The sequence below is a fragment of the Camelus bactrianus genome, chromosome X, assembly GCF_048773025.1.
Source record: "Camelus bactrianus isolate YW-2024 breed Bactrian camel chromosome X, ASM4877302v1, whole genome shotgun sequence".
NCBI lineage: Eukaryota > Metazoa > Chordata > Mammalia > Artiodactyla > Camelidae > Camelus > Camelus bactrianus.
In genome coordinates this window covers 30,103,344-30,127,972 of record NC_133575.1, presented here as the reverse complement: position 1 = coordinate 30,127,972, position 24,629 = coordinate 30,103,344, and the positions used below count along the sequence as shown (strand labels likewise).

Sequence of the window (24,629 nt, the reverse complement as noted above, 5' to 3'; positions counted from 1 at the left end):
GGCTTGGTTGGCGTCTGTGATTTGGTTTGGCAAAGAGCCAGGTCACTCACCCAGGTAACATGTATTCACAAGCCAGCTTCTAGAGAACAAGAGCTCAACTGAAGCATCAGCTGCTGGGTTCTGCCAACTTTAGAAGACAAGCTCATGCTTTGCACTTTTTGAACACCAACTATTCTACTCAATATGTTTCTGATGGTTGTATATAATTTTGTTATAAAGGGCCAAAGAAAAACTGTAAAGTATTAGAAACAATCGGTCCAATAAAAGGGGGGTTAATATATATTTAGCACTTGCTTTAAGCCAAATACTCTTATATAAGTTACTCCATTTAATCCTTCCGGCAACACTATGAGATGGGCATTATTATTCTCATTTTACAGATAAGGAGAGCAGGATTAGATAGCCGTTACATTGCAGAGATGGGATTAAACCCAGGCCTCAAGGGCTCCAAAGACAGATTAAGAATCAGAGGATCTGAGTTGTATCAGATGTCTTATGGTGGTGCTTTATGGATATGGGGATAAAGGCACTTCAAATGAGTCTTTAGAATTACCTCATACCAATGATTCTCAAAGTGTGGTCCCTGGGCCAGCAGCATCGACATTCCTGGGAACTTGTTAAAATGCAGATTCTCAGGCGCCAATCCAGACTTGATGAATAAGTAGCTTTGGGGGAAGTCAGGAAGCCAATGCAAAGGACAGAGCATCTAAACAACTGCCACAGAGGCCAACCTAAACCCGTGTTAAAATATCACAGAAATGAATCTGAAATACGGCGTCAGTTAACTCAGATCTACTCTTCTCTGGGGAAAGCAAATTGGTCTCCCATTTCATGCAGCTAATAAATTCCTTGTTATGAATTTGAACATGTGACAGGAAAATAATATTTGTGATTTATAGTGTTCTGCTGCCTTCTAAGAAAGACTGATCCTGGTAACCAGAAAAGCTTTTGCTTGTTAAGCACGAGCTCTTCACCATTTGTCTAACGGTATCTTATCTTCTACACCTCCCTTGATGCCTGAAGGATCACCAGTATAGTACAGATCTCTGAAAAACCGTATTCATGGATCATCTTCAATCAGATTCCCTAGAAACAGAGATGGGGATTCCTGTGCAAATGATTTATTGAGGAAGCACTCTTGGGAGAAGAGAAGCAGTGGAAGTAGGTCAAGCATCTGGGGAAGCTAACCAAGGACATGGTCTCAGATACTAGCTTCAGTCTGATCCCATGGGGAGCTCGGAAGCATGGATTTCACCACAGGGTTGGTCCTACCTGGAGGGAAGAGAGGCAAGTTTTTATACACCTCTGTATCAGTTACTCATTGACTGAGGACTGCCAGTAGTGGGATGGGGGTGAGAGGCCAACCTCCTGGGCTAAGTGGTTTCTGATGGCTGAGGGTAGCACTGCAGAAAAAGAGACAGCTGTGAGCCATTCGTAGCCAACTCTGACAGCAGCTGGGGGATGGCTGAGCCCAGGTAATAGGCATCTGGATGGGGCACCAACAGCATCTACTGCATGAATGCTTTTTGGATCTCTGTTCATATCCCTGAATATCCGTATCCATCTCTGTAGAGGTGTGAACTCTCCTCTCTGTTGGCCTCACAGAATCAGAGCCCTGGGCCAGCCAGTCTCCTATTCCCCACTCAGCCTATGAGGTAAATCAAATCAAGTGGCTACATTTTAAGAGCCCAGATAGTTGGCAGAGGAGTGTTGAACACATGCATTATCCCTCCCTGTAGAATATCTTTCTATCCGAGGAACATTTTGTTGTTATTTCCTACTTCCTTCTTTTGTAAAATGAAGGGATGATCTGGATTGTTTCTAAGTCTCATTCCAGTTTAAAAATTCATTTGCCTAATGATTTTGCTCCAGAAGGCAACTGTTGTGCTTGCATTGCCTCTGGGAATGAGTTTCACAAAAACATTGATTAGAAACTAAGTCTAGTGTCATTGATATAAGTTAGGCACTATTCAAACTGTGAAAAGACGTAGTCCATATGAAGGAATTTGCTTCCATTTGCTCTGACCAAGATTTCTCTATCAATAATTGATATCAAATTTTCTGGACAATTATTGGGGATGAATTTCTTTAAAATATTAAAGAACTGCAGAGTTGATCCCAAATTCCTGCCTCAGTGATCTGTGTCATGTATTTGCCCCACAAAGATGGACAGATGCTATCATTTCCATTATGGAAATCTTAATGGAACTGTGGCAGGAACTGAGGCAGAACGCCAAAAGCATCACTGAAGTGTCCCTCTGTGTCTCATTTAATCAAGTGCAAGGTGATACTGAAAAAAATTCCTGATATAAATAATTGATAGTAGGGCTACCCCTACCAGATACTGGCCCTTTGTGTGACTTAAAACAAAGCACCTATTCAGGCTTATGAAATACTGAAAAAGCGTCCCGCTCCTCCAACCCAGGTGGACAACTTACAAAAAAGTCACTCCTTCCTCCTGGCTGTAATGCCTCTAAGGAGGCACCAGACTTTGGTAATTGAAGTGCAGACCAGATTTTAACCCTTATTCACGCCTTTCACCTGAGTCTTTGCACAGAGTACATCTTGCATGTCAGTATATAGTGTTCCTGGTTGTAGAGTCCAATCATTGTGACTTGACTGGTTTTCCATTCTTTGATATGACCTTTCATATTCATCATCAGTCCTATAAAATTGCTGAGTGGTGCCAGGTCTCAAGACATACCCCAACTATCTCCACAATCTAGACATTGATGAGGACTTCTAAGACAAAAAGGTCCAAAAAGAATGTGTTCTGGAAACCCTCTCTGTAAGTATTCTTCACTCATTTTTATCACGAGAGAAGATTTGCCTTGGAACTTTGGCATTGGACCAAGTGGCCCTCACCATTTTAACTAAAGTTCTAAGGTGATTTATTTGTGTAGGAGGTCTGATGTGGCATTGCCACGCTAACCTATGCGGGTCTTTCTGCTTGGGGATTTACAATAGTCAGATCATTAGCTCAATATTCATTGATCTGACACTGAATTATTTTTCTAAAGTTCCTAAAAGTTTATCACTGGAGAAAAAAATTTTTAAAAAAAAACTGATAATTCTTCCCCAACATGGAAAGCATTGGCAGTGTAATCACATGATGTTTTTACTTCCAGTGTTACAATGGAGAAAGCCTGGAAGAGAGGAGCTCTTTGGCTAGTTATAGTAATTAAGTCAATAGGGTCTATTATGTACACGAGCGACCCAAGGGTCATTGCTAGAGTTTTTGTTACTCTCTGTCATTGCTGTAGTTACCTAGAAAAGGGAATCAGGGAGGAGAGGGTAAAAAGAAACAGGAAATAAAAATAGCTTTGGAAAAATTAATATTCAATTTTCCTCCCCTGTTTTCTTTATTCCTGATAATGAAATAATGTCTTCTTAAGATGAAAAGTTAAGAAAGCAAATAAATTCCTACAAGTTTGGGTTGAGAACAGTGTTAAATAGTGTTCATAAAAAAGAAAGCTTTGGGACATTTTGAGGTAAAGTGACTATATTTTGGCAAGAAAATGTTACAAGTTCTTTCTGATTGAGGGAAGGAGATTATACCTTATATTTGGTTCAAAGAATAACCAGTAAAGAGATGAGAGCTCGTCACCATGGGGGACCATTTAGAAAGTGGGAGGATACTCAGGATTATGTCCTTTGTATGTTGTCAGATTGAGGGAGAGCCTCCACAGCCCACATGGCACCTTCTGGTTAAATCGTTCCTATACTTTTTGCTGAAAAAAGATAGTCCACAAAACTCCACTCTTTCTTTCTTAAGCGCTCCCAATAAATGGCCAAAAACATGAAAGTCACCTTTGATGTTTGCTAGAAAAATTGATTTTTCCTGTAATATTATAAGCCTTCCCCCCTCCCTACAAAATATGTTTTATGGCATCTTCATTGCAAATCTAATTTTAACTAAAGATTTCAAATTATATCATAATAATTCAACAATACAAATTTTGTTCACCCACAAGAGACGTCTACCTTTAATTACATAATAATCCAGTAATGCAAATTTTTATTATCTTGAAGAAAAATTAGAGGAGAAAAATGAGCTAAAATGTGGCAAGTAGTAGATTTATGGAAATATCCAGCATGTAGTGTGATTAGATGCATGACAAGCAGGAACATGAAAAAATTAAATTGCTCCTGCTGGAGAATTTTAACCTACGAAAATGTCACTAATGGATCTTCTGTTCCTAGCTAGGTATCCATGGTTTTAACACTTGTTCACAAAGTCTTCTTTAGGCTTATAACATTAAGTATTCATTATAGAAAAGAGATGTATGCTCTCAAAGGACCGTCCTTCCTTCCACAAATGACTGGAAAAAAACTCCAGAGTTTGGACACAATTATAGCTATTTTCTAAGATTTTCATCATTTGCCTCCATAAGTGAATGTCTACCTCATTTGCCTGAAAATTGTACTACATCAGCAAGATGGATCATTTGGCGTCCTTGTTGGTCCTGGGGGATATGAACACAGCCCACAGATCTACCAGCAGCTGACTGCCTGGTAAATGTTTACTTATAAATTAGTGTGGGTGATAATTTATTAAGGTAATAAGCATAGATTACATTTAATGGCTTAGACATTATGTGTTATGAATGCAGTATTTTATGTTTAGTTGAAGCATATGTATATAATTATTAATATGGTACCCAACTGTAACTCAGAAATTGTGAATTAAAGAGTTTAAACCAAGTTAGGCCATGTATTACAGTGCATCAGCACTTAAATTCAGGAAGGTTTCACAATGGCAAAGCAATATCATATCGTTCACCTATACCATGTATCAGGATTTGTTTATTAGATTCTCTTCTCCTTCCCTCATAAACTGACTCATTCTGTCACTGAAGAACACGGTTTCTCTTTTGACAAGCATCACAGAATCAAAACTTTGGCTTCTGGAGCTGAGGCGAGTAATCTGTCAGCAGGGACACCATGACAGCCTAGGATGATACACAGAGAAAGAGAACGAAAGAAATGGGTAAACATTAGCAAGAGTCTGCTTAGGGACCTGTGGAGGGGGATCTGGGTTGCAGCTTTGAAGGCCTGTGGTTGACATGTGTTTCCCCAAGGAAATGATAGCAGGGCAGTTCTGAACTAATACTTATTTTTATTTGGATGAAGACAGGTCAGGAGGGATCAGGGTGACTCAAATATATACACAAACACCACGCTTATTTAGGCCTCATTCCAGGACTAGTAGGGGAGAGAGTTGAAATAAGATACCAAGATGGTAGCCGTGACTGAATTTTCCAGTCATAAGTGAAACCTAGGTATTGGCTGGTTTTAGACAGATACAGAGTCCCTCCCATCCTTTTCTTGACACTACGGTTTGGGTAGTTGTAACCTGGAGAAGTTTACAATGCATCAGATGTAGAGTAGTAAAAGTAAATCATTTGGGTTAATGAATAATGTCTTTCTGACTCTGGGTCCTCATGAAACAATATTTATAACCAAGAGTACAGCTTCCCATTAGGCTGTTGGCTACAAATGCTAATTTTCACTTTTACTCTTCCCAACTTCCACAATAATGACAATAGTAATAATATAAGAAACAATGATGACAGGTGTTTATTGAATGCTTAACTGTGTACCAGACTGAGGGCCTTACCATGTGTTAGTCAGTTAAAAAATATTTGCCAGGCATTGCACAAGGTGCTGCAGTGAGGTGGAGAGAAGTGTTTATGCGTGATCTCATTTAACGCAACAACCTTCTAAGGTAGCTTCTGTTACTATCATTTATAGATGAGGGACCCAATCTTGGAAATAACAGAGAGCATAGAACTGGGTTTGCACCCAAGTTTCTCTGACTTCACTCTTAAGAGGTAGCTTTACTGCCTCTCCAGTACTTGCTCTTTCTTTTCAACCGTACTGTACATGTGACCCTAGCCATTAGCAGAAGTGCAGGTCTTAGATTTAAAATGCGTTCGTTGAATGTATTTATTGAACAGCTACTGTGTGCTGGGCCCTGTGCCGACTGCTTTATGTGCATCATGCTATTTAGTATCTATGACTACTGTGTGAGGGAGGAAGAGATGTCAAATACAGATGAAGAAACTGAAGCATAGCTATTTTCCTGAGTGGTGGTAGTTAAGGGATGGGTCTATACCTGCCTGGCCTAGACCTTGACCACTGTGCTCAGATGACACTTACCTCATTTAATCCTCACAACCTTATGAGTTGTTTCAATTTTATCCCCATTTTCATATGAATAAATTGGGCTTAGAGGAGTTACAGTACTTGCCCAAGATCACACAGAGAGCCAGAATTATAATGTGATTTCCAAAGCCCACGTTCTAGAACCAACCAGTACTCTATATTGCCTTTAGGCTACAAAAATGTATTGAGCACATATTTAGGGTCAGGTACCATTTGTCAGACACCATTCTAGGTATGATGAAGGATATTACAGACAATATCAATGCTCTTATGAAGGAATTTTCATTATACGGAAGGGACAGGCAGCAAACAAATAAGAAAATATCAAATAGTAACAGATGTTATTAGAAAATTAAATAAGAAACAGGATGAAGGAGGCTGGGGAACCACTTAAGAGTGGGTGGCCAGAGAAGACCTTGTTAAAGGAATGACATTTAAATTGAGATCTGAATGACAAGAAGAAAATGGGAAGGTCAAACTCTGGGATAAGAACATCCTTCAGGTAAAATATTTTAGGCTGTTTTATGGTTTCCCGGGACAACATCTCAGGTTTGGTTTTGTTTTTAATGTCATTATATGTGTCAAATTTATTTTCAAATGTTAAATCTTAATCAGTTTGGAGTAGAGATGCCAGATTTAGTGAAAGAAAGGAAGAGGAGGAAGGGAGGAAAGAAGGAAGGAAGACAAATTGGCATTTTGGATAAATGACAATTTTTTTAAACTATATGTTCCCAGAAATTGAATGGGACATATCTATACTAATTATTTATTGTTTATTTGAAACCCCAATATAACCAGGTATCCTGTATTTTATCTGGCACCCCTGACTTGGAGAGAAGAGACTATAGAAGACTGTGAATTACATCTGCAATATCGTTGTAGTTCTAAGGGTCATCCTGATAGCAGTACTTTGAAGTGTCAGATTTTTTGGGTCCCTTTAGGTTACTTTAGCTCCACAGTAAAGTTTGTAGGCAGAGGAATGAAACTACCTGACTTTTCGTGAGTCCTTCAGCTTTACTCATTATTGAAAAATACAAAAGCAAACTTTGTGGGGAAGAGAGGGTGTGCGTGTTGTTTTTTTCAACAGATCCAAAGGCCTGTGCACTATGGAGAGAATTATGTGATTATTGGAGTGTTCTGAACAGCACTGCTGGAAATCACCCAGCATGGAGGCCTTAAAAAGCTCCCCTGAGTACTGAAAGAGTGCACTTTTGCTTTAAAAATGTTCTATGCTTTTAGAACAAGCCCTTCGGCTTATTTAGTTATTACATCAGTCATTATGGGCACCTTAGGACTTGAGGCCAGATTGTATCTTTCCTTCCTTCTTCTGTCCTGAAATTATGTGTGTAGAAATCATTCTCTAGACAGTAGTGCTATCCAGTAGGACTTTCTGCAATGATGGAAATGTTCTATGTCTGTGCTGTCAAATACAAATAGTGCAGCCACCAGCCGTATGTGGCTATTGAGCACTTGAAATGTGGTTAGTATGTCTGAAGAATTGAATCTTATATTTTATTATATTTTAATTAGCTTAAGTCTAAATTTAAATAGCCATATGTGCCTAGTGGCTACTGTATTGGATAGGGAAATTCTAGAGGAAAACACGTGTTGTGCCTTTGGAACATCCCAGAAAAAACTGTCACAGCAGTGCTGAACCTAAATGCCATTCTAAATAAGCTAAGAAGAATTTCTTGGCCTATAAAATAGGAATTTAGACTTAGACAATCTCATCCCACTTGAAAATGTCATGTTTCTATGAATTGTACAGACCGTGTGGGAACTGCACAATATTCATTTTTTTAAATCTCCAATGCCTGGCAGCGGGCCTGGCACACAGTAGACACTCAGTATATGACTGCCGAAATGAACTTGACTCTAATCAGATGACTCAGAGACATAAAAAAGATAGCATGTGTGTCACCACCTCCCTTCCAGAATTCATTGCAGATATCACTAGTCAGTTTTGCCACTTTTTCTTTCCAAGACCACAGGCAAGCTTAGAACCTTCTGAACATAGGACTTTAAGTAGCCTGTTTATGAGATTGCGGACCTAAGATTAAAAATATTTGCCATCTATATAGCTTGATCTGCTTATTTTATCTGTGAGGAAACTGGGACCTAGGGAGGTAACACTTATGCAAGATGACACAGCTGACTGGTATCAAAGACAGAGAATTCACATCTCCTCACTCCTAGTCGAGATTAGATTCTCTACCTTCTTTTAATATGACCATGCCTCTTGTTTTCTTTAAAATGTATTTTCCCATTAGGGCAAATGGGTACCTCAGCTAGGTGGGAGATGGAGAGATGGTGGTAGGACTTAGAAAGATGGAAAATGGGTGGGCATAAGATTTCACTGTGTGTATGTATATATATATATGCACACGCAGGCAGATATATTCTTGTAAACACTTCAACTATGTGAATACATTATGTACTTAATTTTTAAAGTAAATTCAATTAAAATATGTACGTAGTAAGCTTTTTAAAAATTCAGAAGTGCAGAGCATCTTCATAAATGATATTTTAGAAAGCTTACTTTTAATTTCTACCTCCCCCCACCGAATTTCTAGAAAGGACCTTTAACAGATTTGGGTTGATTTACCTTTATAACTTCAGTCATATTCTGATAAAGAATAGAGCTTGAGGAAAATTTTTTGCTACATTTCTTCCTGAGGCACATGGTTGGAGAGCTCACATTTTCTTTTTTGTCATCTGGATCTTTGCTACTCAAAATGTGGGCTGCAGGACAGCAGCATCTGCATTACCTGGGTGCTTGTTAGAAATGCTGAATCTTGGGCCCCATCTCAGACCCACTAAATCCAAATCTGCACTTTAACTAGATCCCTAGGTGATCCCTAATGGACATTAAAGCTTCTAGATGACATGACAATTATCATTTTAGCCAAAAGTTAATGTCCTGAGGTGGCAAGCTGGAAGGTACAGTAAAACAAATATCAACCCTCTTATTAGACAAATTTAGGCCTGATGTACAACTTTTTTTTTTCTCGTGCTATACAGTGTAATCTTGTTTATATATTCTACAATTTTGAAATCCCAGTCTATCCCTTCCCACCCTCCACCCCCCTGGCAACCACAAGTCTGTATTCTCTGTCTATGAGTCTATTCTGATGTACAACCTTTCATTGCAAAGGGAGTCATGATTGGCTTCTAATCAGCCAGAATGGAGCTCAAATCTCTTCTGGTCACTGCATTAGATCAACAATGAAGATGATGATGGTGATAATTATAATAACAATATTTACAGTGTATTAGATAACATGAAATGTTTTACATGTATTATTTTAATGATCACAATAACCCTATCTACCCCTATTTATAGATTATATAAATAATTAGCAGACAGTCCTTTCCAGCTTGTTTCTGTCTACTCCAGATGTTGAAAGCTATAAACTACATATCCCAGACCCCCTTGCACCTGGGGTGCAGGCATGCCACTCAGCTGCATCTTGGAGCCATTGTGACTTGGAACCATAAGTGAACATGTAGTGGAAGCCATATTTGGTCAATTGGATCTTGTGGTCCATATGCAGGTGGAGGTATCTGGTTCAGCTGGGGAAGCTATAATGGAGTATCTGACATTTAGTTTCCAGGGCATTAGGTACCAGGCTATGTGTGGCTGTGTCAGTGGTGTTTTGGCTACAAAATAACCACAGTGTTATTGGGCAATGTTCCTGCCTGTGTTGTTTCTGAATATGTGGTATACAAGAATGATTCACTGCACTCTCTTTCCTAAGAGATTATGGGAGGTGTGTCTAAAACTTGAACAAATTCCTTTTTCTTTATTAACCTGGAGTGGACTCTATTGTTTGACAGTTAGACTCTGGATAGTTTAGTAATTGAGATGAGTTAAATCACTAAAAGCGGTACTAAATTGTGGCACTTGAGTATTCTGATTTCCAGAGAGGAAAGTAATGTTTGAGATATTGTGAAGCAGAGATGTGAAGTTAATATTTCCTAGAATAGTGGTGATGAAGATGAAACTAGTGGCATTTTGTTAAAGACACTAATAATTTTTAAGATTAGTTTTGCTGCAATTCTGCAAATGTTCTATATCTAAAAACAAACGTGTCCGTATGGCTAAAGTTAGTAGAGAACCAAAACAATTATCTAGGCAAGGAGAGAAAGGAAGAAAGAGGGGAGGAAGGAATTAAGATTTCTTTGAATGCCCATTTTGTGCCAGCCACTGAATTAGGGGCTTCTATAAACATTATCAAGGGGATTACAAAATTATTGCATAAGAATTGTACAACTTATAATGGCTGGCAGGCAATGGTGGCAGGTGCCCAGGCTGATCAACAACAGTAAGAGTTTGGACTAAAATAGGTATATTTAGATGGGGATCACTTTTACTCCATTAAAAATACACAATAAATGCTAATAAGCAATAATACTCTATTATGAACTTTCTGAGGAAAAAAATAGATGCCGTATCAGCAAGTAATGTAGGTGGATAATCCTGGTTGCTTATTATTTACCAAAAAGCACGAATGACCAAGTTGGGGCCACATGGAGAACTCCCTATCCTCCAGTCTCCATTTCTTGCTTACCATGATTGTCCATTTTCTGTTTTCAGCCTCTGGAAAGACTAGTGATCGTGGAGAATAAAACACTTCATCATCCACTTCTTCTGGCTTTCTGGGCAAGCAGTGTAAAAATGTCCAGTCAGAGGCAGCAACTTTAGCAGTCTAAAGAAAAGATGAAGGTAAGACTGTGTTTTGACTATTTTATGCGGCTATCACATTTGTCGTCGTCAGAGTCTCTGACTCTGACCTAGAGTCGGAGGTCAATGCAAAGGGAGAGATCAAGGGGAAGAGTGAGGGTTTAAGCTCAAGGCACCCAGTGGAAATACATATGGTACTTTCAGCTTACAAACCTTTATAGTCATTTTTAATTTGGAAGATTATCACTCCAAATTAAACCACTAACTCAGTTTTCTGGTACTCTGTCTAGTGGGATAGTGGACGTTTCAATAAAGACCTCTACTATTGTAATATGTGGCTGATAGCAAAAGTCACCAATTATACCCCAGTATATTTTAAAGGTTGCTTTTATATCCTTGTTGTTATATTATTAGCTTATCTCCAAATTATTGTCTTTAGCACTTGAAGCATACTTCATTACTAGTTAAAAAAATTTTTGAAAAAGAGCTCTGAGATAGGAGTGCATTAAACAGGATTATGGGCACTATGCACTAGATGCTTCATTCTTTTTTTTTTTTAATTGAAGTACAGTCAGTTACATGTGTCAATTTCTGGTATACAGCACAATGTCCCCGTCATGCATATACATACATATATTCATTTTCATATTCTAGATGGTTCATTCTTAATGCAAATGTCCTAACAATTTTAATTTTCTCCAACAGTTAATGCCTGAAAGTTACATTTTCCCATCCATTTTCATTGTTCACTTACAGATTCAAAACTACATTCCCTCATAGCTTCTTACCTCAAAATTACTACCTTTGTACTAAATATTTTTTGGTTTTGTACAAAAAACAATAGAAAACGGGCAAAGGATATGATATGATGTGATGTGATATGATGATATGAATGGATATGACAGCAGTTTTATAGAAAAAAGATACGGAAATGGCCAATAAACTTGCAAAGATGTTTAAATTAACCCCATTAGTAATCAGAGAAATGAAAATTTTAAAAAGCATGAGATATAGATTTTTAAATATTCAAAATGTAAATAGCAACGAAGAATGGAGAGAGCGTGGAGGGAGTTTAAATTGTCAATCCTTTTTGGATGGGCAATTTAGCAACATTCCTTGTATTTTAAAAAGTATATGCCACTTCACCCAGAAATTCTTCTTCTAGGGATCTATTCTCTAGTAATACCTGCACAAAGAAATATAGATAAGGATCTTCATTGCAGCATTGTTTATAATCGGCATAATTGGAAATAGCCTAATTTTTCAACAGGAAACATTTTAAGTAAAATATGGTCCACTCATACTTTGGAATTCAATGCAGCCGTTAAAAAGAATGAAAACTATCTAAGTGAATGGACAAGAAAACCTAAGATTTGTTATTTGGAAAAAATAAGTCAGAATAATACGTCTAATCTACCATTTATGATAAATCAATATTTGTGTGTGTGTGTGTGTAGGCATATGTAAGTACACAGAAGAGGTCTGCAAAGAGACACAACAAATTGTTTAACAGTGGCTACCTCTGAGAATAGTCACTGTGAAGGGGATGGGGAAAATACATTTTTACTTTTTATTTTTCAAAATTCATTCCGTTGTCATGTATAAATAAGGAGCTTATATTTATATTTTACTTTATCAATAAAATATCTATTGGAATTGCTCAATCACTTTCTCCACCAAAACAAATTAGTTGCTCTGCAAACAGAATCCCAATGTACATCTGACTTTGAGGGTATTCCTGCAGAACAGCGGTTCTCAAAGCATGACCCTGGAGCAGCAGCATTGCATCACCTGGGAACTTGGCAGAAATGCAAATTCTTGGGTCCCACCCCTGACCTACTGATTCAGAATCCCTGGAGAAGTGGTTCCTGCCAGCTGTGTAGGAACAACTCCAGGCAAGTCTAAGGCATGCTCGAGATTGAGAAGCATTGCTTCAATCTTCATGAAAGGCATCCGATTAGATGGGATTCTCCTGGGAATGCCTTGGAGGCAGGTAGTAAAATTCAACTGAACTTGAGAGTCCTTAGAAAACAGAGGCAAGGACTAGCCTGAAGTACAGAATTAAGGAGCTTTTCTTAGAGAAATCAGAAGAAACTGCAACAAAAGTAACGTAATGTCTCTAAAAAAAGAGAAGCATTCCAATGTCTCCAGCGCTGTGAGAGGGAAAAGCTTGCTTCTTTCTTCTGCCTGGGCTGCAAATTCCTTCATCCCGGGCAAAAGTGTCTTTCCAAAGGACATAGCTAATCTTCAGGAGGAGAGAAATCACTGGGGGATAGTCAGTGAGTCCTCTATAGGGAATGAAAGGACAGTCTGCTCTCCCCAAAGTGAATGAGTGATTAGATGCTTCTGACCTTTATGAATGGAATTAATGAACCTTCAGAGAGGCATCAATTTGTACCTTCATTGTAACCTGGTAACCTTGGAAGGCCTGGAGCCGCCTCTTCTTCTCCTCTTCTTGTCCCATGCTTATCCAAGTGTCTGTAATTAATACATTGCCTCCACGAGCCGCTTCCAATGGATCATTCGTCAGTGACAGCTTGGTATCATTCTAGCAGACACAAACAAGCTGGTTAGAGAACTTCATGGGACAGAGAAGGACAATTTGGACTTTGCATATAAGGAGCATACCTCCTTGGCATACTGCTCTGCCAACTTGGTTATACTGGGATCCGGCTCATAACCCTGCAGGGGGAAGAATTAACAGCTATTTAGGTAATTTTATTAATTATACTTTCTCATATGTAAGAAAGTATGCATTATTGTCCTTTCAACAATATTCTCTCTCTCCCTTTTTTGCTGTAAGTTGTAGCCCAGCCATGTTTAGTAGAATAAGATACTGCCATCTAGAATTTGCAATCTTCATAGTGGTTTGGGGAATTTAAAAAGTTAATCAATTGCCCTGTTTTTCTTTTATGATCTTTGCCCTCTTTAGTCATTCAGACCAACGGGGTGCGGTGCTTTCTAACTCTTGGTAGCATGTCTTCTTTTTCCTCTAATAGTTTAAGAGGATTATATACGTAATTCTACAACTTAATGCATTTTTGTCTCAGAGTCTTTCCACAAGCTGTTTTTCTTTTTAATGCCTTTTTTGTCTGAAATGCTTTTTCCCACCCACTCCATGTGGATAATGCTTGCAGGTCTCAGCTAAAATGTTTCCTCCTCAGAAAAACCTTCCCTCTCCCCCTCAGTTAAATGCTAAGAGCCCACATGCACACGTCTTATTCTTTTGCGCTCACCGGCAGGTGTTCTGAGTGCAGGGCGCTTGCTTTGAAATGGCATTTTCACAGCAAGTATACTGTTTTCGCTGAAATGTATTTGTTCGGGATGGTTTGGTGAGGGCAGGGTAGGGGCTTGGGTGAGGCAAGTAAGGTGCTTCGGCACCAAATCTAAGGAGGCACTCGCTGTCAGAGTCGTGCAAGCACAAATTTTAGACCATAAGCACCTCGCCTCCTCACCCTGGTCTCAACCCTAGGTGAGGGGACACAGTGGGAACAGCTAAAGCCCCCCAAGCTATTCCAAATCCCACAGGTAGCCCCTCTGCCTCCATCCTCATCTCCAGTCTGTTCCGTGCAGAGCAGCAAGAATTGTTTTCTTTGAAGCTTTCAATGTTTACTACTTGCTTCTTAAGTCGAAGCTGATTAAGGGTATCAAGGCTCCAGGCCGATATCTCCTGCTTCTGTCTCTTTTAATTTTTCTCAACATCTTGCTGCAGGAAAACCAATCTCATTGTCATCCTTGTACATGTCTTGCCCTTTTCTGCCATCACAGCCTTTTGCCCTTGAACACCTCCCCTTTTTCCCCTCCTGGGCCCATCTTCTTCGGAACTTGTCAGCTCCTCCCTTGTCAAAACTGTAGCCCAGCCTCACCTCCAGACCCTCCATGTGAAAGGCTTGTCAGTCCAAACACCATAATTATTCTCACCTTCCTCCATCCTTCTCATCCTCCTGAAATCTTAGAATTTATCATGACTTGGTTTTAATAAATTCTCAGTAGGGAATTGTGATGGGTGCTGTGATGTGCCACCCAGACCCCCCTTCATGAATAAAGGGCTGATACCCCCAGCTGCTGGGCGTGCTGCCGGAAGATGGCTTTCAGCTGTCAGCCCTCTCTGGGCACTGCCTCAGCTGCAGAGAGCCGAGTCACCCAAGGTCACATACCCTTCCAAGGCCAACTGCATTCAGTGACTGACGGGAGGGCATGAAAACCTGACTCCCTCCTCCCAACTCAGGACAGCCCTAAATGGCCATCTCAGATCTAGAACTCTCCATAAGGTCAGCCGAGGCTGTTCTTGGCCCTGCATCGCAGCTCGGCTTCTCCCTCCCTCTGCCACTCCTGCTTCCTTCCCGCCCCCCCCCCTTCTCAAGGGCACGCCCTAATAAACATCCAGCACATCCTGCAGGCTGAACTCTCTCAGAGACTGCTTCCCAGGAAACTCAACCCACGACAGGCATGTTCAGGTTTATTCATTTGAAATTGCGTTTATTTGCATACGATTGTCTATCATAGTTCCCTCTCTCATTACAGAATTCTTGAGGAAAGAGACTGCTCAGATGATGATGCCTGCAGGCATTTTGGCAGCTTTATCATCCTCAAATAGCCATAAATTCTGGAGCTTTGTATATTGGAATTTGGGAGAGGTAATTGATAAAGGCTTGCTAATTTAGGAATTAATGTTGTGACCATTCATACTGGTGAACATAAATGAAGCGGCTGGGCTATTACCCCATGTACCTCCTGCCCTGAAAATTCAGCCTTCCCTTTGGAAGGCAAGTTTTCTACTCCCTAAGTATAATCATTCTTAGAGAAAGAATCAATAAGTACTTAGAGAACCAACAGAGAGGTTTGGAAATTAGAAAATCACCCAACCTTGCATGCACTGGGCCATGACTGAGAATACAAAAAGGAATGCTTTACTCACAGCTCAGCTTTCAATACTAAACCACTCATTGGCTTTTACATAAATCTTAAAACCAGACTAAGAAGGTGATTAACAAACCCAGTTCCATCTAAATATTCACTTAGAACAATGTTAAAATCATTACCATCAATAGTTTATGGAGCAATTTTACAATCAAGGACAAAATTATGTTTTCTTGAGCATGTAAGTTATTCTTGCTTGAAGAATGGGGAAATAGATGAATTATGGCTTTGGAAACTTTTCAGTGCTTTTTTTATTTTAATGGAGGTACTGGGGATTGAACCCAGGACCTTGTGCATGCTAAGCATGAGGTGTACCACTGAGCTATTCCCCTACAACTGCTTCTTAAATTTACAAGTCTTGCTTTATCTTTAAAGGAAATAGGTCTATTTATAAATTGATGGAACAACTTATGCACTTCAGATTTTCCAGAAGACTTTTTAAAAGTCGTACTCCCTCCCACCAAGATTTAACCAGGTTTTAGTACTCTTTATCATTTAAATAAGTTTCTGCATAAGAACAGCACTGAAATTACTCTATAATATTGGAATTTTTCCTTTGACGTTAATAAAACATCTTTGACATGCAATAAAATGTTGAAACCATATATTTCTCCAACAGAATAAAGCCTTTCCAAAAACACCTTATAGCAGGGAACAATTATTGTTAATGTATGTTTTATCTGTAAAAACTAAATGCAGTAATAGTTTTCATTAATATAGAGCCTTTCTCCAAACTAGATTTGTAGTGAGCGTGTGCTAACTCTTCCCATAAAATGAAGAAGAACCACTTTATACACATGTCAGATCTGGCCCTTTATTTCAGTTCATGCTGATGCTGAATGAAAGAGAATTATCTGTTGTAAGAGTTAGCTCTCTGAGTCCCCAAACTCAGTCCCCCTATTACTATGATAGGGTGACTTCTAACATATGCTGCTGCCTATGCCTGACATTTCTCCTATGGCAAGTGTATTAGGTAGAAGTGTGTCCTCCAAAAATTCATTCCCAACCAGAACCCCAGAATATGGTGTTTTTTAGAAATAGGGTCTTTGCAGATGTAATTGGTTAAAAGGAGGTCATACTGGATTTGGGTTGGCTTGAATTTAATATGTCTGCTATCCTCGTAAGAAGAGGAACACTGGACAGAGAAACACGAGCATAAAGGGAGGAAGATGGAGGCAGAGATTGGAGTGATGCAGCCACAAGCCAAGGAAGGCCTAGGGCTGCCAGAAGTGGGGAGAGACAAGGAAGGATCCTCCCCTCGAGGCTTTGGAAGGAGCATGGCCCTGCCAACACCTTGACTTTGGACTTCTGGTCTCCAGAGCTGAGAGAATACATTTCTGTTGTTTGGAGCCACCCAGTTTGTGGTCATTTGTTATGGCAGTCCTGGGAAACTAAGGCAGCAAGGTGCGCTGACTCAAACTGGTTTGGCAAGAACACTAGGGAAAAGCATTTGGTTTGGTTTTGTTGGTTTTATTTGGCTTTGGCGGGATGCAGCAGACAACGTTGGTGCTCCACCCAGATGCCGTCAGAGGACCCCATTTTATAGCTTTCGCTCCCTCTCCCAATTTCAGTGCACTTTGAACACCTACCACTCATAGTTCTTCAGCAGTTGGCCTCTGGCTAGCTGGCTGCTTTTCCTGCCAAAAGTGCCAGGGGATTCACCACCCCACCTCCCCACCCTGCCCTTGACCAATGACCGCTTCCAAGGATAAGAGCCTACCTTCCTTGTCCCAGGTTGGGAAGACTCTGGGTCATAACCTACATGCCAGAACTCACTGGTCGGATCAGGCTGAAGCCCCCTGCTGTGGGACTGTGCCTGACATGGCGCTTGGGTGACCAAATCACCCTGGTTCGCCTGTGACCCTCCTGGTTTTTAGCACTGATAGTCCCATATCCCCAGAAATCCCTCAGTCCATCTTAAACTCAAGAAGCAGAAGCAGGGGTGGGGGATTTTTAGGCCTCACATATTCAGCTCTGAATGTCTTAGATCATCGAAGTGAACGCACAGCAGTGACTACTGAGACAACAGCAAACACATGCTTGGTCAGAAATACCCGGGTGCACAATATTTTGAATCATCATCTCTTAATGAGAAGGTCAATTCTCTTACTTCGTTTCTGAAATGGTTTCTCTTTAGGGGAGTTTTCCCTTCAAAAGACTCCTGATAGGAAATTATATGTAATGAGAAACACAATGGTGCAAAGAATTCAGTAGAGATGGGGTATATAAAAGGTTCTGTGGGGATCCTTTAGGGCTGGTTTGTGTATGAATCTCTTACAGGATTAGTTTTTATCCCCTAAAAGGCCTATTTATTCTGTATGAGGCTGGGAGTATCTTAACATAGAGCTTCTCCTAAGGGGATCTGCACTTTTTTATTTGGGTGTATTTATTTATGAATTTATGTTTTTGTGTTGGCAGAATATTTACATGTTAAAAAAATCAAACCATATAAAAGGATTTGCTGTGGAAACAAAGTCTCCCTCCTACCTCTATCCTTGAACTTCCCAGTTCCACTTCTCAGAGACAATTATTACTAGTTTCTTGTGTATCAAAAGGGTTACTCTGGACCTATAAAAGAAGCCACATTTTCCATACATTCTGTGGGAGGCTGATAGGTAGGAAGTACATGAGGTCAACTTCACAGCCAGGACTCAGATTTAAAAGCGCCCTTGAATTTGAGTTCTGAAATATCAAGCTGGTGTAGACGCCATCACTTTGTCCTTCACATTAGATTGATTTTTTTTTTTTTTTACCAAATTGTAGTATTCAAAAAATGACAGCATCCTCCCCATGCCTTGGAGCACTGTCTGGATTTCATTACTTTCTTATACCTTTGTGATAGCAATGCACAGGAATGCCAGTTATCATAATGGCTGGTTTCAGGGCATCCAAAGGGATAATTCAGATGTGCTTTTAACACAGACTCACAGGATGAAAGACATCAGCCAAGACTATCTCTTATTATAGAGATCCGAAATTGGGCACTCAAGAGTCCAGAGAGCTTTTATAGTAGGGCTAGTAATATAACTTAAATTTTCTGGGCTCACCTGTGCTCTCCTTGAATAAAAGAGAGGTTTGTTTTTCACTAGGTAATTACGTCTGTGAATAATTTAAGAGGGGGTTAGTTTCAAGGCAGAAAGTTTCCCTACCTTTGGAGTAGCCACCTGAAGATGCATCCCGAATTTCGCTGCACTCATCATGATGGAGTGCAGGATGTTATTCCCATCCCCAATCCAGCTGAGGGTAAGGCCTTTCAGAGAGCCATAGTGTTCCTGAAAGGCAAAGGTTGGAGGAGATTACATCTGAGAGGAAATTCAATTATGTGAAACAATTATTAGGAATAGTTATTAAGAACAATCAATAAGGAAAATAAAGGAAGCAGTCTTCATCTCAATTTTAAAGGCTTTGTTGGAATGAATAAACTACTTTTTTTTTGCATTATACAGGGCATTTTGATAACATGAAGGTACAATCACAAAAAAAAGCAAATTGTCCAAATATCTTAAGCCAAGACATTATATGAGCTCATATAGAGACTCATATTTTCATATATTTCAAATCTGAACCTTTGTTGTGTTTATTCTTTCATTCAACAAATTGAGACCCATCAATGTCCAGACACTGTTCTTAGCCCTAGAGATGTTACAATGAACAAAGAAGACAAAAATTACTGCCTTTACGAAGCTTACACTTGTTGGTATAGAAAAGGAGAAATACAACGCACCTAGAACAGTGTAGCGTGGTAGTTGAGTATGTTCCCATTTATATAAAGTTGAAAAACATGCCCGTTAATACTCTTGGTTGTTTATGGGTATTGACATGTGCAGTTAAAGTATAAACAGATGCTTGGAAATTATAACTACAAACACCAGGATAAAAATTTCTTTGTGGGGTTGGAGGAAGTGGGATCAGGGAGAGTTACACAGTGGACTTCAACCCCATCTGTAATATTTTCTTTAAAAACAAAAAATTCTATAGTAATATTTGGCAAAACTGTATAATGGGTACATGGGTGTTTTACTTTTCTTCAAGTGTCTATAGGTTTCATATATTTTATATATTTATATATTTATAAAGATAAGATTTTATAAATCTTATATAATGGGCACATGGGTGTTTTACTTTTCTTCAAGTGTCTATAGGTTTCATATATTTTATATATTTATATATTTATAAAGATAAGATTTTTTTAAAGAGAACGGCTAACTAATTTGGAGATCATAGAACTACTGGGTGGCAAAGCTAGGATTTAAATCCAGGTCCATCTGATTTCGACTCCATGCTCTTAATAAGGTGCTATTTATTCATTCAACTCCTACTCTGAGTATGTCCTTTATGAATGCATGGTACCAGGTCCTGCAGGGGACAATATGATGAATAGAACATTTCACTGTCCATCAGTGAATGTATTAATATAGAACTGATGAAGCCCCAGGGGGAAGCATTACATAATCTGGCGTATATGTAAAGCCACACCTACAAACAGTCACTTGGTATCTAACATTGTTATATCACCCTCTCTGCATTAATCTTATCTTCATTACCAAAGAGTTTACTTTTGAGTTTAACTTCACATTTGCACGTGTGTAGCTTATTCAAATGAGGAGGAAGATGGACCTATCCAGTTTGTCCTGTCTCCCCAGAATAGTCCATAGACACAGAAGGTATGGTTGTCAGAATTCCCAGTGGCAAGACTATGTAGATTGGCTGTGGTAAACCAAATGGGATGAATCTTTCAAAGTTATTAACGTTCCTTAATTTGAAGGGCCGTGGCTAAGTTTGAGCCTCAATTCTATAAATTCTGCATGCTTTTAACTCCAGTCTTAAACAGTTTATTAAAATGGTAGAAAATGGCCTTCTTCTCAGAAAGTGGTTTAATCATTGACCATTTTGAATATTCAGAGCACTCTCCACTAATCTTCACTCCCAAGTCACAGAGCCTGATGTATGTGGGATTACATAAAGATTTTCGATTTTCTGTGCTCCAGCATTCCCTGTTCATCCACCATGTTAAATATGGCACCAAAAAGCAAAGTGATTGAAAGAACAGGGGATGAGAGAGGGGTTAAAAATGGTTGGAAAAAGGTTTGAGAATAGAATTATCTTATAATCTGTTTTTCACAATGCCCTGTCTTTGCTGGATATCTAGATGCACACATATGCTATAATTCTTTGCCAAGATGATATTTGAAAACAAAACATCAATACCATGATTTAAATGCTTCCATGTAGAGCTAGTTAGGGATTATTTATTGATTTTGCTCTTGTGCTAGGCAAAGAAATAAGCCAACCTGGAGCGTGAGGTAATCAGCCAGGATCTGGATAGGGTGGTACAAATCGGACAGCCCATTGACGATTGGGATGGATGCTTCTTTAGCCAAGATGTCCAGATCTGATTGTTTATACACTCGCGCCAACACTGCATCTGTCATGCTAGACAACACACTGCGGCAGACCAAGAAAAGATCAATCAAAGTTGATTATGATCAATAATTCCTTCTTTAATATAGGATCTTTTTTTAATTGAAGTACAGTAAGTTACAATGTGTCATTTTCTGGTGTACAGCACAAAGTCCCAGTCATGCATACACATACATATATTAGGATCTTAAATAGTGATAAGAAATGCTAATAAATTGGAACTTTTATTATGTTACAACTACCTATCAACATGACAGATTGAAAAACTAATAATAAACACGTAGTCAGTAAAGAAGCCAGATGTTGTTCCACTGATGTCTTAGCCAGTGACTACTGATTTTAGCATTTTTACAGAGATAAGAAACCAATTGTAGGCCTACCAGTTGTGATGATGAATTATCATTGATATGTGGCAGTTGGTAAAGTTAAAAGGAACAATACCAAAAACAAGATATACAGAGAAAAATTAAGGCCGTCTTCTTTAGAGTAACCAGCTACCCAGACCTATCTGATACCCTAAGGGAATGGGTCCCAAACTTGGGTGTGTATCAGAACTAAGTGAAGGCTAATAAACAAGTCCAAGCTCCTGAAATAGGATAGACGCTGGGTCTTTGTACTTTTACCAAGTTTCCCAAGTAACTCAGAGAACTTTCAAAAGTTTCAGAACCACTGTCCTAAGACAGGCTATTACAGTAAAAGAATTTTAAATCTTCTCCCCTTTTTTTCAAAAGCACAATACAAATTCCCTTCCCAGTACAGATATGCTGATGTTTCATACTACAGAATGCAGGCTTTTAACTCTACCATGGGAAAGTTACTTAAATGGAGGTAGATATCCCAACAGGGTCTATAATTATAATCAATTATCAATTCCCTATTTCAGAAGAATTTATTAATTTTATGACACTTAAAATTCTATGAGAGTGGGAGGTTGAGGAGTGTTTGACCCCAAAGGACTTTTTAAAATATATATATCTTCCTACAGTGTGTAGAGATAGGATTTAAAAAATCTGGGTTAGCCACTGCAGTTGACCTTCTGGAATCTCACAGTCAGAACAGATCTGACTTCTGTTGTAGCCTCTCAAATCATTTTAGGGAGCTAGGACTATGGGCTGCCAACCTCTTATGACTTTCATGAACTTTACAATGTGTTGTTGAGTTTTGCTAGATTTAGTGTGTACCACATGTAAATGTTATCTTAACCTCATAAATGAGAAAACCAAGGCCTTTGAAAACCTTGAAGTAATTAGACCAAGGTTGAGAAAGGATGAGGAAAGATGAGGCTGAAACAAGGAGATGCTAGGAGAGCAACTGGAGAAGTCAATGTCCTATACACTTGAGTTTTTCAAGAATATTTTGAAAGAGCAGTTGTGGTTCCCTCCCTTGAAAAATCCCAAGAGCTCCGGAAGCAGCCAAAAGGCAAGCACGCATTTACTTGCCTTGTTTATCATGTGGAGTTGGTATCCCTGGACCCTCTGTGGTATACTCCCATGTAATAGTGACTGGTCTGCCTTTTGAGGTTGCCCAACACCTCCTAGAACAGAGGTTCTCGACCATGGCTATGCATTAGTATCACCTATGGAGCTGTAAAAATTCTGATGCCATATTCTGCCCTTTGGAAGTCTAAATCAGAAGCTCTGCTGGGGGACTCACATCGATATTTTCGAAGCTCCTCAAGTTATTTCAGTATGAAGACAAACCTGAGAACCATTGTCCTAGAAAATAGAGTGAGTGAGGAGGTGGGAGAAACATGGGATACTCTGCTGCTGGGTAGAACAATGGATCAGTGTAGAGGAGGAAAGTCTTAGTTGCTGAAATCTCGTACTATGAGAAAAATAAGGGATAACAACATGATATGTTATACTGGAAAGAACAAGATCTTATACACTTATAACAGAAGTACAGTTGACCCTTGAACAGCATAGGTTTGAACTGCACACGTCCACTTATACATGGATATTTTTCAGTGGTAAACACTACACTATTACATGGTCCATGGCTGGGTGAATCCATGGATGCTGAGGAATGGCAGTTACTGAGGGCAGACTGTGCATATGTGGACTAAGCCCTGTGCTGTTCAAAGGTCAACCGTGTTTTCCTTTTAGCTCAGTCACTAACAGGAGTGGTCCCATGGCAACAGCAGTAGCTATAATCTTTTCTCCCTTCAACACTTGTTAAGCATCACTAGTGCCCAAATTTTGGTCTTAATATTGTTCTGTACATAAAAAGGGAACCAGAAACTATTAGAGAATAGTTAATTCCATGTCCTTGAGATAAAATCAGTATAGATCTGTAATACTGTTGTTGCCAGGAAGCTAAATGATTTTAAAAATAGCAGAGGCAGTGCTAAAAGGAAAAAGAACCAACTTAAACATTTGTCAAGTTGTGATCATTTACAGTAAAAATCATTAGGCAAAACAAGTTGTATGTATAAAAGGCCATGATGCTCATAAGAGCTAATATAAAGAAAATGTACAAAAATATGGTTGTAATATCAAAGAAGGATGACTATTATCACATACATTTAAATTTATTTACTTAAGTAAGTAGGAAAGTGCTTATATATAACTGTATAGATATGGATAGATATTTCATGGGGTTTTGTTAAGTATATTTCTGTTCATAAAGTATAGATATGTGCCATTTTTCATGTGTGTAAACCATAAATAACACAACTTATAAGCCAAATAGTCCTAGAAATAGTCAAAATTGTAACATAAATGGACAAGCCCATTAGCATTTGTGGTCTTATATGAGGTAGAAGACTAGTCTTGCAGTTAACTAGCACCCGTTGCCATATACAGTTTCCAATTAAAAAGATGATACAACTGTTTATTCCAAACTAATAACTTAGTTAACTGTCCTGAAGGAGAAATCTAAATTTTCAAACTCACTTTCCTGTCTCTCTAGGAGTGAAACTTCTTGGTGGCCCAACTAACTATAAAACAATGCCAATCAGAAAGGCATATATTTTAAAATATTGAAACCAGGCCAGGTAAATATATCATAAAAATAGCGAGGAGGTTATATAGCCCAGTGGTGGAATGCATGCCTAGCATGCACAAGGTCCTGGGTTCAATTCCCAGTACCTCTGTTTAAAAAAAAATGAACAAGTAAACCTAAAATTACCACCCCCCCATTAAGAAAAAAAAGGGAAAAAAAGAAAAAATTAATTTAAAAAAATATATATCATAAAAATATCACAATGGGTCATATATTGCCAGAGATCGAAAACAAATAAAAATTAAAGAATATCCCATATTTTAATTTCTTTAAAAAATCAGAATTCATATGAAAAACAGAATAAGGATCCTATGGCAGACAGAATAATGCTCCCCAAAAGATGTTCATGTCCTAAGACCCAGAACTGTGAATATGTTACCTTACATGGCAAAGGAAGTTTTACAGATGTGATTCAGTTAAGGGTCTTGAGATG

General features: G+C 38.9%; 1 protein-coding gene across 2 annotated transcripts in view; it reads right to left on the bottom strand.

Annotated features, from left to right (window-relative positions):
* Window positions 1-4,786: 4,786 nt before the first annotated feature.
* The window catches only part of OTC (ornithine transcarbamylase), a 54,721-nt gene continuing 34,878 nt past the window's right edge, over window positions 4,787-24,629 (bottom strand). For both annotated transcript variants that reach the window (XM_010949527.2, XM_074358914.1), the window contains exons 5-10: window positions 21,064-21,217; window positions 18,922-19,044; window positions 13,481-13,534; window positions 13,251-13,400; window positions 10,740-10,877; window positions 4,787-4,952 (exon numbers count right to left, since the gene is read on the bottom strand). In XM_010949527.2, coding sequence (XP_010947829.2) covers window positions 4,893-4,952; window positions 10,740-10,877; window positions 13,251-13,400; window positions 13,481-13,534; window positions 18,922-19,044; window positions 21,064-21,217 — 679 coding nt within the window. In that variant the 3' untranslated portion in view covers window positions 4,787-4,892. The remainder of the gene's footprint in view (window positions 4,953-10,739; window positions 10,878-13,250; window positions 13,401-13,480; window positions 13,535-18,921; window positions 19,045-21,063; window positions 21,218-24,629) is intronic.